Source organism: Erithacus rubecula (assembly GCF_903797595.1).
Source record: "Erithacus rubecula genome assembly, chromosome: Z".
In the NCBI taxonomy this organism is placed as follows: domain Eukaryota; kingdom Metazoa; phylum Chordata; class Aves; order Passeriformes; family Muscicapidae; genus Erithacus; species Erithacus rubecula.
In genome coordinates this window covers 28,596,179-28,612,364 of record NC_136661.1, presented here as the reverse complement: position 1 = coordinate 28,612,364, position 16,186 = coordinate 28,596,179, and the positions used below count along the sequence as shown (strand labels likewise).

General features: G+C 37.8%; 1 protein-coding gene across 2 annotated transcripts in view; it reads left to right on the top strand.

The window, feature by feature from the left end:
• The window catches only part of RIT2 (Ras like without CAAX 2), a 169,575-nt gene that overhangs the window by 78,763 nt on the left and 74,626 nt on the right, over positions 1-16,186 (top strand). For both annotated transcript variants that reach the window (XM_079330404.1, XM_079330405.1), the window contains one exon: positions 8,937-9,128. In XM_079330404.1, the coding sequence (XP_079186530.1) occupies positions 8,937-9,128 (192 nt within the window). The remainder of the gene's footprint in view (positions 1-8,936; positions 9,129-16,186) is intronic.

Here is a 16,186-nt window from a genome sequence, read left to right as displayed (position 1 = left end):
TCTTTTCATTACTGCACATGACAAACCATCTTGGAAAGAGCAGGATTAATAAAGTTAACAAAAGCAGAGTTGCAGAAAACTGGCAAATATATTATTATGTGGAGGCAGGAGGGCAATTAGAGTGGGAACACTGGGAATCTTACTGAAAAGAAGCTGTATCTGGAGGGAGAGTCTGAGTGCCAGTGCAGGTTATTTACTAGTTCCTCAGTAAGAAAGAATGGTCACTCAGTGATGTTATATTTTGTAGTCCTGAGTTATTTTATTGGAAGTTGCTCAAATCTGTCTTTTTCTCCACCTTATTTATTTCTCTTCACTTACCTTTTTTCTATCAGGCTGGTGTGGCTCAATCTTTCTGCATAAGTCATGATGCAGGACATGTGAATACAGAATAGTGAGTGCATATGAAATGCTCTGCACTTTGGAAGGGGCAGCGAAATAGTCATCCATCAGAGCTCAGGATGCAAAGGAACTCTGACACCTGTTTTTCATGAGGCTTAATCCTGCATGGTCTGTGGCTGAGAGCAGTGCCAGATAGCATGGGAAGCAGTATCACAGCTGAAAAGAGAAGGGGAGCCTGAATCCATAAGTCTGCTTGTGGGAAACAACATGATTTCACTGATGGCAAAAATAGATCGTTATCTAGCAATGATTTAAAGTCAATAAAACAAATAACTACACAAATCCATGATTTTCAGACAGTGTGAAAGCTTAACACACCAATTCAGACCCTCAGACTCATTTGGATGAAGATGAGGGCAATGTCATCATGAATTACCTTGATTGAGTAATCCATATTAAGAAAATACTATAATTATTTTTAATTAATTTCTTTTTACATTCAGATCTTTAGTTGTGCATAAAGTCTCTTCTGTATTCAGAGGTAAGTGATGAATTAACCAGTGGGAAGGAATCCATCTCTTTCCATGGGAATACATTAGTTTCTGGAAAGAGTCCTGAACAGAGGTCTAATGCAACATCATCTCCTTTCTGGGACTGAAGACCTGTTTCTGCTGAGGAGCCAAAATGAAGGAAAATTAGGACAGGGAAATAATTTTAGAAAGTTTTCAGCCAAAATTTTGTGAAAATCAGGAATGCAAATCTAAGCTTGAATTTCACAATCAGTGCAGGTCTAATTGTGTTTCCTAATTTGCTGATCCTCCATTCAGCTGATTCACTGAGCCAGGGCCATCTTCCTGCCCTTAAAGGTCTTGAGGTGCTGTCAGTCCCTCTACCCAGGTGAGCTAACCTGGAAAACTCCTAAGAATCAGCAGCTAAAAAGTGATGCTGCAACTTGTCACAGAAATAGATATTATACCTGTGTCTTCCAGAAAGAACACCTATCATGACTATTCTCCTTCTTCTGTTTCCCTTTCCAGATAAATAAATTAGCTTAAACAGCGGGTTGCCAATTGTCTTCTAAATTCTACAGATTAATTTCAGTGCCTGTCTCAGCTTTATCCTTGTATATTCCCAGAGTTAAGAAAAGGCTACTGATTTTGTACAATGTAGAGTATGTAATATTGCCTTGGAAGGCTGTCAGATAAAGCTCAGGAAGCCATTAGTCTGCTAAGAACTCAGACTGAATCATTTTTATCCTCATACTTCTCCCATCATCAGTGATGTGCATTTTGTCCCCAGTACTAATTCACAGAAGGAAAGGGATATTGCTGTTTTACAACAGAAGCAAGAATTCTTTCCTGTAATTATAAGGCGTGAGACACTGACTGATCATTAATCAAGGGACTGATTACAATAATAATCCACTTCCACTGCAGGCACATGGGCTAATTCTCATTTATACTAATCCCATTTTGAACTGCTTCTGAATCATTACTAGAACAGGCAAAAAGGGTTGTGAGAGATGGGTCTGATGTACAACCAGAGCAGTGAAGAGACTTGACGTGGAGAATCAATCTCTGTCCTCCAGTGCCTAAGCCAGAGCCCCTGCATTCTCTTTGGTCTGTCTCTGAGCTGTTGCTCAGCTCCCTTCCTTCCTCCCTCCCAGTGATGTGGCAGATGGTTTAGGCTGGCACAGGTGGCTCAGTACCACCTGCTGCAAATTTTTTGCTCTCTTTTGCTGTGCAACTCCTTTCATTGTTGTTGTTGTTGTCGTTTGCAGAGGGTGGCTGGAAATGAGAGAGGCAAGAAGAGGGTGTGAAGTGATGTTGATAATGCTGTGTGGTTTCTTGTTTTCTGCTGTCACTGCTGGGAGCATGTAGCTGCTGCAGGGAGGGCTCCTGTGAGCAAAGGCAGCAGGTTGGGCACTTTGGCTTCTGTGGTGGAAAAAGTGTGCCTTTATTATCTCATAGTGCTGCCCAACCCATGCTGAGGGACAATATTTTCCACTGCTGCGTGCTGTGAAGGGAAAACCTTGATTGGCCTTAGGCATTGGATGCTACATTCTCTTGATCTTTTGAACTCCATTGGAAATGAAACAGCCTTGAAGAAGCTACAAGGAGAGGAGGAGTAGAATTATCATGCAAATGCATGAAAGGTACAACTGGGTAGAGCCTGGCTGATTCTGTGTGAGACAGGGCTCTCTATTTAGTCTCTGTTGAGCAATCACAGAGAGAGATAAGAAAAAACACCTCTGGCACCTTAAACACTTTCCTGAGAATGGTTGAGTTACTCTCTGGAGTCAGTCCTATCTCTCTAATGACTGTACAGAGAAAAACTTGAAGGCCAAATAAAGCTGTGATTCTAAATTTAGAATACCTGACTACCTCTTCAGAAGGAGGAAACCAGATTAAATAAGGCCTGTCCTTTGCACCTAGATTAGTACATGTATTACAATGTTTATAAGGTATAATATTGAGCAAATATCTGAATATTTTCTTATTGGAAATGTAAATACTGCAGGTTTCTGTCTGCTTGCTATTACAAATAAGTTTTTAAAAAACTACTTGCTTTTGTCCCCTTCTCACATCACAAAAAATAAAACACTGAAAAAATCCATGAAAACCAGATAATTATCACAGCACTTCTCACCATTGTCCTTTCATTACCAAAATGTATTTCAAGAGGCAAAAGAAAAGCACACTTTATGACAAGCAGTGGATGTTATGCAATCCTTATGAAGTCAACTGTGATGATTATGTGTGTAAGAGAATTTACAAACAGAGAGATATAGGAGGTTTGCACTTTGGCTTTAAAATAGATTTGCTGCTAAAAATAATTTTTTACCATATTGCCAAAAATTTTCCTGAGACAGAAGAAATTCTCAACTTACTTTTAATTAACCATTCTGAGTCAACAATGAAGCTTCACATATTTTTTTATTGTTTTAATTTTTTCTTCCTTCACTATTTGAAGATTTTTCCTCCCCTCCCCCTGAGTTTCTTGTGTCCTTTTTGTTCATTTCATCCTTGTTTGTTCATTGCCATAGATATCCTGCTTGTTTGCAAGAACATATCCCACCCCTCAAGTGTTCACAATAAATATAAAAAAAACAGTTTATAATAAGAACGACCCCTATGGTAATCAGGGAGACAGTTTTGATTAAGAACATCTGTTAGCAGATTCCTGGTTCTAAAGTCAAGCAGAACATAAGACAAGAAGATATAGAAAGTGACATTCTTCAAACTGTGAGGCTGGCCTCCCCAGGGAGGCTCTGACCTCTTCCAGAGATACAAGCCAAGATCATAAAAAAAAAAAAAACAAAAGCCAAAACAAAAACAACAGACATCAAAATGTGTGGAGAGTGTGTGCAGTTTGAAAAACATGACACCTTTTCTTCGGAGGTGCTGCATCTTTAAATTTCTAAGCACCACACTTCTGAGGAGTGTAGGGAAGAACTGCCCTTCCAAGCTGTGTTTGCTGCTCAAACACATCACCATGAAGAAACAGAGGGGCAGGGATCTGCTCAGTGCCTTGTCCATTTGTGTGTGTGCCTGTTCTTCCCCTTTTATCCTTTTCAGGCCATCTCTCACCTATGCACAATGTGGGATCTGGGATAAATGACCTCACCTTAGAGCTCTGCTGGTGTGAAGGGGTGATGTGGGAGATGCTGCTTCTAAACAACTTCTGTTCTGAGTTGCATAAAAGCTTCTCCAGATCAGCACTCCTTCTCCAGCTTTGTTCAGGAGGAAATACTTAGGAAACATAAAGAAAGGAACTGGCGTTGTTGGACTTTATTATACATCATCCTAGACTCTTTCAGTGAGCAAGGCAGGGCTGTCCTGGGCTGAACGTGAGATCCAGACTTATGTATGATAACAGCAACACAGACCAATCTTTCACAAAAATTTTACTATCTAGTTATAGTATGACTCTACTGCTCCATTACTTTTTGTCCTCTTCCAGACATGTTTTTCTCTTCTGGACATATTGATCTTATTTGGAAATTATTCTGATATCCAATTAAAAGAAGCCCCAAACATACAAGTTCTATTTATATATCCATGATAATAGTAAGAATATTTAAATTAACTAAAAATATTGCTATTTATGAGACATTTTCTTTTGCTCATGAAATGTGAGATGAAAGAATATATATCAAGATGAAAGAGACAAAACAGAAGCTAGGCATTTTCTCTTAAATGTTGCTTTCGTAAAATCTGCTAGAAAAAGCAAGAATATGCAGGAGGACGGAATGTGGAAATAGGAACACAAGATATGGAAGTATTTCTTTGGTGTGAATGAATTGGATCATGAAAGACAAAATGTTTCTAGAATTGAGAATGTTGAGGGATTGAAAGGCAATGAGATAGTTCTACAGGTACACTGGCAAATTCCACATAGATCAGGAAAAACGTGGGGCTGCTGCTGGAACTGGTGAGTGTCCTAACAATGAGGAACATGGAATGTACAAATACACTCAAGGATTCATCTCTCCCAGCCTTCAGAGGCAAGCTCTGCCTCCCAGGAAAGTTTGAGGAAGAGAGAGAGTAGAGGGGGAGGGATAAGGGAGAAATTAATCCAGCTGTGTGGAGGCAGCTCAGTGCCACAGGGTGAGACACAGCCAAGGGTGCTGCTCAGCATCATTGTGAGGCCATTATGATACCTTTGGAAAATCATGTCAGATGCCTGATCACTGAAGAAAGAAAAATGTGACATCTCTCTAGGAGCAACCTAACCATCAAGAGATTTTCTTGTCAATGTTCTTCAACAGCAGATAGAAATATGTAGTCTTATGAGGATTAGTGGCATTTTTTTTCCTGCATACAATTATACTGGAAAAAGATAAAAAGTTATTATGACTTCTTTCAACTTTTAGAAAAGTTTTGTTTTGTTTCTATCCAAACTTGATGCTTATTCTCAAGTATCACATCTCCTAAGAATGATGATTTGGTTTCAAAAGAGTTTTTACTACACTTTTCAGTTAAGTCTTAGTCATATTACACAAGAGAGTACTCGAGACTGATGTGAAGCTGCAAAGTGCTATAAGCATGACAAATCCTCCCTTTAATTTTCAGAACTGATTTCCTTTTGAGGGGGTGTGATTTCCTTCTGTCTTTTACCCTTGGCACTTACTGACTTGGGAATGCTTTGTATTTTACCTTTATTGAGTAGAAATTTCTATCCAGTACTATTCCTGAATGATTTTTAAGAGGTCCTTTTGCAAGAATATGAAGAATATATTAGTGTGACAGATGCATAGCTTATTTTATAAGTGAACGAGACAAAATTAAAAATAAAAAAAATACTGAAAAAATCTGTAAAATCTTAGGCTTTGTCTCTATCTCCACCTAAACATTCACAAAATCCAGGTCAATTTGGGTTTTAGTTCTGCTTACTGTAGAGAAACATGAAAAAAAATGGAATCTAGAGTAAGACTTGAAATTAAAAATTAACAAAGAATTGTAATTTCTTCTAGGTCCTGACTTTTATACATAATATTCATACAGATATGCAGAGATTTAATATATTTATTGGTAATTAAATTTATTCTTTCTCTTAGTATATATTATTATATTGAGGTTCCTGATGAAAAGGAAAAAAAATGAAAACACTTCTTTTAAAATATTAAAGCAGAATTATTTATGTTTGATCTTAGAATCATTGACTTTGTATTGAGCAATCATGCCAAGGGGAAAAAGCTGAGAAATTAAAGTCAACATCAAAAAATCGGAATGAAAATTACCAGCTGAGTTAACAACAGAAAACCAAGCCTATGTCCTCAATTCAGTTTGCACAGAATACTTAATGCCACTGAAAATGGATCATTGCAAATATGACACTAAAGTATTTTTCCTGTTTAGTCTAATTTATCAACAGTAATAACATATCATAATAAAAAATTGCACAGGTAAACTCGTCTATAAGTTTATAATGTAAAGCTTTAATATGCCCCAGCATGAACCAGAGTGTGTAGGTAGATGATTCTGACTCAGAAGTGTCAGTCCTAAAAGCTGAGAACTTTGTCCCTTTGGAATGATTCAGTATGTGAAATTAGGAACCCAGGGCCTCCTGTCAGTCAGGCAAAGCCATTAAACATCCCTGGGGAGTGATCCTGGGAGTATTCCTGCTTCAGAACATCACTTACTGTGAGTAACTTAAACAGGGATGTGTGACCTAATTCCTTCTTGGCTTGCCATAAATGGCTATAAATGAGTGTACAAAGTTCTGAGCATTTCCTAGAGGTGGATCACCTCACTTAAACAGAGCTCATTCTCTGTAAAAGGTTGTGCAGAGCTGTCATACAGTGGTACAGGAGTTGATTTATGAAATTTCTGAATCAAGGAGACAGGTCGTCTGGGCTGGGCATAAGGCTCCATGTGAAAACATGTACTTTTAGCTACCAGCTCCACTCAATTGTACAAACCCTCTAAAAATAAATAATAGGTGCAAAAAATAGATAATTAGATAATTGATGGTATAATTATTTTCCAGTTTTAGAAGCAGCCTGTAGCCCACTAATGGCATTGAATTGTTTACCACTTTTTACAAAGACAGGTGAGATAGTGTACTGCAGCTGCACAGCCAGCTAAATTCAGAAGCCTAATCTATAAATTTAACTTCACTGAAAGCTTCCACTATCTGCTCAGCCTGAAGGAATCCTGGTCTAGTTCTGGTCCTCCTAAAAAAGAGACTACCCTCCCAATAAAGGCACAGAACAGTTCTAAGGGACTGGTGCAAAGAGGAGAAAATCAGGATCATATGGGACAGGAGTTGCAGTGAGATCTTTGTTCTGGTATAAAAGCCTGGGTTCTGAGGGCAAATAATGGATTTAATGACTGTATTTGGTCATTGAAAATTTCCTGCCCTCAACTTGAAGACTTTGAATGTGCTGTATAGTTCTGTATTGCATCATTTATTCATCTAGTAGCTCTCTAATGTAGATGGCTGGGAACAGAGACTGCCCTGTTCAGTGTCTTGTCTAAACCATAGAGTGTGTAATCCTTTCTGTTTGATATCTTCAGTGTTCAGCTGCCCTACTGCTTGCACATCCAGTTTCTAGAGGATGGGCTATGTCATTACCTGACCCACTCTGTCTTGTACCTTGGTAGTTAATAAACTCTCCTGGGGTGCTAAGGGGTGATAATTTAGAGATTTTCAAATTCTGAGTAAGTCTCAAAGCAGAATCCTACCCTCAAATTGCCTATTAGTCTCCCATTTTGAAGCTTAGTTGGATGAACTTTTCCCTGCAGCAGGTGAAATGTTTTGAATGATATATAAAGCCCTTGGGTAAAAGATACATCATAAATAAATGATAATGGTCAACATGAAAGTCTATTCACAGGAAGTATTGTCAATCAACATGAGCAACTATTGAGAGAGATTTAAGGCTGAGACTTTTAAAAGAGCATAAGAAATCCATTTCCCTTCAATTTTCAGCAAGGGCTAAGGATATATATATGTAAACTAAACTGTTTTAAAAATATCCTAGCCTAAATTCTCAATAGACTAAAAAATACAGGAGTTGATGCTGCATCCTGCTGCTCATAGAAATGGTCCAATGTTGATATGTGTATTTCTTTTTTATCAGACCTTCCTGCATCTTAATATCTCTGGAGAACTGATTCTGTCAGGAGGATTCTGATCCTGACCGACTGTTGCCATGGTATTGGGTTATTCTGGGCTGTGATCAAGAAAAGCAAACAAACTTGAGAAAGAAACTGGCTTTAAAACATATTCTCAAGCCACAGTGCTTGAGACTAATTTTTGAAAATTAAATCATGATTTTTTGTATTATGTGGCAGTTATTAAAAGCTTCTGAAAAAAAAAACCCAAAAAAACCCCAAAAAAACAAAAACAGAGAAAAAAAAAAAAAAACCAAAACAAAAAAAACCCCAACAACAAAAAAAAAACCCATGCCAGTAACAAGAAGCATTGCTGTGACAATAAAGATATAAATAAAATGAGAAAAATGCAGGATGAGAAAATGGAGCCAATTCTTGCATGGTTTGAAATTGTTCATTCTCATTTAATGACGTTATCTTACACTAAAGTGAAACTTTCATATTTTCTGAGATCCTCTGAAAAAGTAAAACTTTTTGCAGATCAGATTCCTGTTTTTTTTAGGCAAAGCTGGTAGCAATAAATTAATGTCTTTTGATGCTACTGAGCTTTAGAATTGAGTGCATAATAAGGAATTTGTACCCCTCTCCAATTTCTAGGTAGTAATACAGTTTATTTTGCACCTATTAATATTCATTCAGTTACAAGTCATCTCTTTGTCCTGGCAGCACTGGGGAAGTTTCTGATAATACATAAGACAGTATTTTCCGTATGCAGTCACTTGCATAATAAGTTCATATTCTTAGAGGACAGAACTCCCTTGACGGGGAAAGAAAAAAAATGTCCTAAGTGAAATCCTTATCATTGGTGTTGACAAATCCAGAAGGATGCACAAATTTCAGCAAGCAGTGTTTACAAGGCTAAAACAAGCAATGTGAATTTATGTAGGGAGCCAGGAAAGTTCTCTGCAAGTTGGTTATTCGCAGATGGATAATTCTGTTTGCCAGATTACTGAGCGTCTTCTTCCTGCTCTGCAGGCAGAATTCACAGCCATGAGGGACCAGTACATGCGAGGTGGAGAAGGCTTCATCATCTGCTACTCCATCACAGACCGCCAGTCCTTCCAAGAAGCAGCTGAATTTAAGGAGCTCATTTATCGTGTCCGGCACACCTACGACATCCCCGTGGTGCTGGTGGGGAACAAAATAGACCTGGAGGAGTTCAGACAGGTAAGAAACTCCTCTGCTGGTTTTGGCTTGGTTTTCCTTGTCTGCCTCAGGGGTTTCTGCGGCATATGTTGTACAGTGCTGCCTGAGAATTATTAGCACGGGAAGAAATTTAATCAAAGAGTGACAAACTTGTAATGGATTAAAGTTTTTGTGGTGCTTTTCATTCATATGTTGTGGAACTTGAAGTAGCCTTGGCAAATCACATCTAAACTTCCTGGTTTTACTTGAAAAACTTTGACTACTGATGTCAAAAATTTATAGATATTCATATATATCTATATGTTCAACATAGAAAGAGCTTCAATTAGGATCTTTCTAGAAAAAAACCTTGGATTTCTTTGACGCTGCCAGACATTAAACAGAGGCTTGTTTTTTTCTCTAAACATACTAGACTTGATTAAAGGTTTTTCAACCTCAGATTTTATATATATGTAGCTCTATCTATCTATCTATCTATCTATCTATCTATCTATCTATCTATCTATCTATCTATCTTTTTATCTATCTATCTACCTACCTATTGATCTATCTCTCTATCTCTCTGTCTCTCTCTCTATATATGATACTACTTTGCATGAAGATCCAGTGACTGTGTTATCAGAGAGTGCTCAGGTAAAACAGGGACATGCAAGACTTGAATTCACTTTGATTTGTATACGAGATTTCAGCTATCATCACCCATACAGCAAGAGATTTTTTTGAATACAGGGTCAGTGCCTGTGGCTCTCTTAATGCATTTAATAATCTTTGCTCACTCTTTTCCTTTTGCTCCCTCTCTATTTCTTCCTTACTGTTTGTACTGCTGAGCCAGAGAGAGATCCCATTAGAATGGCTTGGTTGTGACCTGGTACTGAACAAAAATTTGCATAATCTACAACTAGATCTGCTTTCAAATATCTGACTTCTGTGCAGACATATGTAACACTTAAATAAAGTGGTGGTTTTTGGTTTATTAGCATCTGTGCTCATGCAATCCTATCTACTCTTTTCCACTTATCCTGTCACTCTTCTCCCCATTTTGTTGTCTTCTTTATTCTACCTGAAGAAACTCCAATACATCATTGAGCCTGAAATTAGGATCTGATTATGTACATTTAGAGTTTCACATCTGTTTTCCAGATCATTGGCTTCCTCCCTAAATCAGGCTGTGACAAAACCCTAATGGTGACAATACAGCTGCAGTTTAACAGGGGCTTCAAACATGAGTGCCATGTGCTTTTACACCAGAAGAGGAGGGATGTGGGTCTGGGGAAGGATGTGGATTCAGTTGTTTTGCTAAGAAACTGATATTCATTTGATCCCAAAGCAGAATACAATTGATTGCCTACAGCAGGTTTCAGAAGTGCTCTATTTCATAATTGGTAAAAAGCCTTTTTTTCACCAATCTTTGGCTCTATCTCTTTCTGATCTTATCTTTTGTTGAACTTTTATATTTTAGTCACTATCAACATATATAAAAAGTATGTCTGTTTTAAATATTTTACATGCTGCTTGGTGATCTTGCCTGGTCTCACAAACAGGAAAATTACTGTGCTTGAATGTCTGGATTGGATTTCACCTACAGCATTTTAGATCAAGGGCCATGGGCAGGCTCTTGGGAATAATATTAGAAATTAAGCCTGTGAGATGTGATAAACACACTCAAAACTATTCTATGAAGTCATCACTGATAATCCTGCCTGAATATGTTAACAGGGAAATTCCAAATTGTGGTCCTACATTTTTAAAAGTTTTCAATGAAACAGAATTTATGCCTCCAGAATGTTTTCTTCCATAAGCCCTCTATATATGACAACATATTTGGCAATGCAAGGTAGTGCAAAGCATAACTGCTTGTTTAAATAAATCGTTTGAGTGTGGCCATAAGCAAGAAGTATGAACACACAGTAGAGAAAAGCAATATTTTATGGAGTCCACATTTTGGGACATCATTTTTAAATTTTGACAATCTCTGCTCCATGGCTGCTGTCTACATAATTAGTTGGTGCCGAGGTGTGTAAGTTGAGCTCCCAGAATATACCTTCTCCTAAATTTCATTCATTTCAGATTCCATGCCACAGCTCAAAACAAATCATGGGGGGTGATGAGCAGATACTGCACAGAGAACCTTCCTGAACTAAACTGAAGCTCTAGTGTGTGGGAGGACACTTCTGTGCCCAGCTCTTTAAGCAAATATTAATGCTCTTGAGTATTTCATCATTTCAGAACTGGGCCATGAGGCTGTGCTGTGTGTTTAACAAACACTGAAGTCAGTTTCCTCTATGCTCCCTTGTAAGGTTAAGCAATATCTAAGCAACTGGAGGAGCCCTGGGAAGGTAGATTGAAAGGGATCTTTTCAAGGTCATGCACTGTGGTTACAGCTTCATTAAAAGCATTTGGATGGTCGAGAGTGACAGCCAGCTGACTCTGGAGTGACAGAGCTGGTGATGTAGGGCATTAACATATCAATGAACAAACAGGGAGGTACACAAGCACCAAATTCAAACAGCTGAAAAATAGTGGGTGTCAGAATGCAATCAGCCAGGCTGGATTTTGACCAGGGCACCAGGGCTAATATTGTTGCTTTCTTTAATGACATTTTTATCCTATGAATTTCATTAAAACGACTGTAATGTTAATCATGTTATTTCAGGACATAACATTAAGTTCAATGTTCTTGGGCATCATTTCCATTTAATGACAATTCTGCAACAAACAGACAGGACATAGTGGCTTGGCCAAACAAAACAGTTGTTTGAAATGTGAATCCCTACACAGTACAGCTGATGATGTATGCTGCTGTCTTCAAATCTATCAGCAGGATTACAAGAACAAAACTAATGTGCAATTAAAATTGTGATTTAAGAGAAACACTGCTGGAAAACAAAACCAATGAGTTTATTATTTTTAAATTATACTTTTATTTTATGATAGCTTCAGTGAAATTATAGTCTTTATGTCTGCCTGTGATTTTTAATGTCCTAAGAGATGGGTTTGTCTGTACTTCTCCTTAAAGCAAGTTTTAGTTATTCACCAGCCTAAAGAACAAACACTTCAATTTTTCTCTACACAACATAGGGAAAAATGTGGAAAAACTGTGTGGAAAACAGAGTAAATCATTATCTTGATGTATATGTGGCGACAAGACACCCTCCATGCCCCACTGAACAGACATGGATTGCTAAGGCATTCACAGAATCATGGAATGGTTTATATTGGAAAGGGTTTTAAAGCTTGTCTCCTTCCAACCCTCTACCATGGGGAGGAACACCTTCCACTGGAGCAGGTTGCTCCAAGTCCCAGCCAACCTGGCCTGGAACATTTATCTGTGTCCATTCCCTGATTTCTCAGCCATTACTCTAAGAAAACATTTAAGTATTATACACAATATTCCGTAGCTACTTGAGAGAAAAAAATACAGAACTAAATGTTTAGGCAACATTTTAATTCCAGTGTTTTCAAACAGCAATGTCATTAGATTAGTAAATGTATGCTTGTATATCTTTAATTATCATCAGATTTTCAGAAACATGTAGGACCAGGTGTTTGAAAATGCTGATACTTTCACTTTAGGTAATCCTTGTCACTTTACCTCAGATGAACACCTGATTCTTGCTGTTTAAAACACATGTAACAGATAAACATCTAATTAGTACTTATGCATCTTTATAAAATACATTAAAAAGTATTCAAGCTCATGCTATACTAATGTTAAATTGCAGCTTCATATAAAATATTTCCTAGTTAGGACCTGTGACATTACTGAAAGATGGTTTAGAAAATGTACAAAAGCCTTTACCTACTAATCACTGCAAAATATTAATCACATGCAGAAATTCAGAGGGGAGCTAACTACTCAAGCACCTTTGAATAGTGTGCTGTAAGTCTAAAACATTCTTTCTAAAAGCTTTCTTTTTTCTAGAAAAAATACTTTTATTCCACTTTTAATGTGGATGCTAGAACCCCTCTGGAAATTCTAGCCTTGCAGAAATATCACAGCCTTCATGGAGCAGTTTTTCCTGTATGTATTTTTTTTTTTATCTGAGGAATCAGCTGTGGGCTCAGTTGAGTCCATGGAAAATATGTTGATGTCCATTTAGCCTGAAGGTAGGAGGGCAGCTCATGTTTCTTCCAGCTCCTGGCCTCTCTGGGAAGCCTGTCATCAAAGCTGTTAGTTTTGCCAGTACAGTCTTGCTACTGAAAAGAATGATGCAGTTGTTTACCCTTCCACCCATGAGCTGTCTTACTGGCTTCAAGCAAAAATCTGAGAGGAGCAGCACCTTTGAAAGCATTTCCCTCTACAACCCTCTCCTTTAGTAGGAAAAATAAATAAATAAATAAATAAATAAAAATCAACATGAAATCTGCCTTTTTCATCCAGAACTGTAGTGGTAGAACAAGGAGGAAGGTGTTCAAAGTGAAAGAGAGTCAGACTAGATCAGATTTTAGGGAGAAATTCTTCCCTGTGAGGGTGGTGAGGATCTGGCACAGGATTCCCAGAGAAGCTGTGGCTATCCCACCCTTGGAAGTGTTTAGGAGCAGGTTGGACAGGGCTTGGAGCAGCCTGTTAGGTGGAAGGTGTCCCTGCTCATGAACGTGGTGGCCTTTAATGTCCCTTCTGACCCAACCATTCTGTGATTCTGCAATTCTGCAATTCTGCAATTTAACATAGACTAACACATTACTCAGAATGCAAATTTATTAAAGAGGTTTCATTGTATTTTTTTCCCTAAGGTTTTATTATACCAGGAAATAATCCTCAAATCAGGATTACAGTAAATTTTCATGATCAGAACCAGCTGAATATTCTTACTTGAATGAGATTTTACTCTGTATTTTGATCAAGACAACAGACAATGTGAGTGTCAAATTCTAGGGTTTTATTTTGACAGTTGCCCTGTTTTCATGCTTCTCAAACCTTGAAATATCAATGAGTCTGAGACAGATAAAGGTTTTTGCTTTAGGTTGTTTTGTTTTGTTTTTGTTTGGCTTTATTTTCTTAAAACTTGTTTTGGTTTGGTTTCTTTTGTTGAGTAACTTTTTGGTATATTTATCAAAAATTGTGAGTCTGTTCCTTCTGGTGCCTGGTTGAGACACTGAAAATACTTCAAGAATATGATACTATATTTTACTTTTATTTTTATTTTTCAGAGCATGACTATGAAGCACTGTTTACTAGATGCTTCCTTACTCATATTATGAATCATGAAACTGTAGTTTTATATTATCTTACTTGAGCATCAAGCTGAATTCTGCTGCTTTTGGGATTAAAACTGCTTCAAAATTTGTAATTTTGCTTTAACACCAGCAGTTCCACTTTCTCTTGAAAACATTACATGTAAGGTAGGTAGAAGTGTCTGTACTGAAGGAAGACCCTTGTTTTTCATTATTCAGGCCAATGTCCTAGACAAAGAATTAAAGGTTTCACTTTTTCTTCTGCACTTGAACTGCAAGTCAAGAGAAAGACTTTTTTTGCAGCTTATTGACATAGTATGGAATGGAATATACATAGAATAATATATTTTTTTGTTATTTTGTGTTTATGTATACATTTGTGTTAATTACAGATATTGTAAATGGTGAGATTAAACTACTTGGCCAGACTGTCTTTAAATCCATGCAGAAAAACTGGATTTATCACATGTCATAGAAGTGTCTCATAAAATGAGATGTATCTGCCTGGGAAGAAGTCTGTCTTGCTGCTGACAGCAGAGGGAGGCTCAGTCAGCCACCTTCTTTACCTTTTTGCCATGGTGTTTTGGTGAGATTAAAACTTATAAAATTGTTTCTGACATCTTTTCAGTTTTGAATCCTAACTCACTGATTCATTTTGTTATTGCCACTGCTAACTACAGACTGTACTTTTGGGCCACACACTCATCTCTTTTTTTTTTTTTTTCCTTGATTTTTGAATAAACAAAATCCTAGACAATGACTAAAAAATCATAATAGAAATTTAATGGGAAAAATCTGGAGGAGAATATGGCAAAGAAGAGCAGCTGCTTCCAAACTATGTCGAGTCCAGAAAAGGGGAGGAGGGAAGGGTCTGAAGCAAAAGTTTGATGAGGAGAGGCTGAGGGAGCTGGGAAGGGGCTCAGCCTGGAGAAAAGGAGGCTCAGGGGGGACCTTGTGGCTCTGCACAGCTCCTGACAGGAGGGGACAGCCGGGGGGATTTGGGATCTTATCCCAGGGAACAGGGACAGGGGAGAGGGAACGGCCTCAGGATGGGTCAGGGGAGAGTCAGGGTGGACATCAGGGAAAGTTTTCTTTGTGGGAAGGGTTATCTAACCCTAGCACAGCCGCCCAGAGCAGTGGTGCAGTCCCCATCTTTGTAGGGCTTTAAAAGCTGTGTAGATGTCACACTTGGGGACTTGGGTTAGAAATGGGCTGGGCACTGCTGGGGGAATGGTTGGACTCGATGGCCTTTGAGGGCTTTTCCAGCCTCAGTGATTCTAGGGTTCTACTTATTCCTATTTTTATTGAATTTGTGATTAATTATTTTATCCATTTAAATTCCATGTAATTGTTCATTTCCCATGCATATTCATGTAGTTCCATTTTCCATCAGTGCCTGACAAAAATGAATTACATTTATAGGCACCTGCCATCAACTATTACCTGCACTTGTCTACATATTGCCTTCCTACATGATATCACATCATATTCTTTGTTTGATCTTCAGAGTCTGTACAATATAAGACATTTTTTGCTGTTTTGATGGAGCTATGACAGTTGTCTGAATATTTGGAATTAAAACTACTGAAGTTGTCATGGTGTTTTATTATCTTAGAAAACTGTCAGACCTTTGAATAATCACTTTCTTGCATTATCAAAATGCATATTTGGATTATATCATGTTCTTCTATGAATCTAACTTTTACTTAGTTTTAAATGATTTTGATTTTTCAATGTTTCTCTTACTCTGGTCATTGTCCTAAGAAGTCTTTCTGACGTAGTTTTTAAAAAAAGTATCTTTATAGTGTTTTCCCTTCTGAGAAAGAAAAGAAAGAAAGGAAAGAAAGGGAAGTTCAGGGAAGTTCAGGGAAGGGAAATTCAAGGAAGTGAAGTTCAGGGAAGTG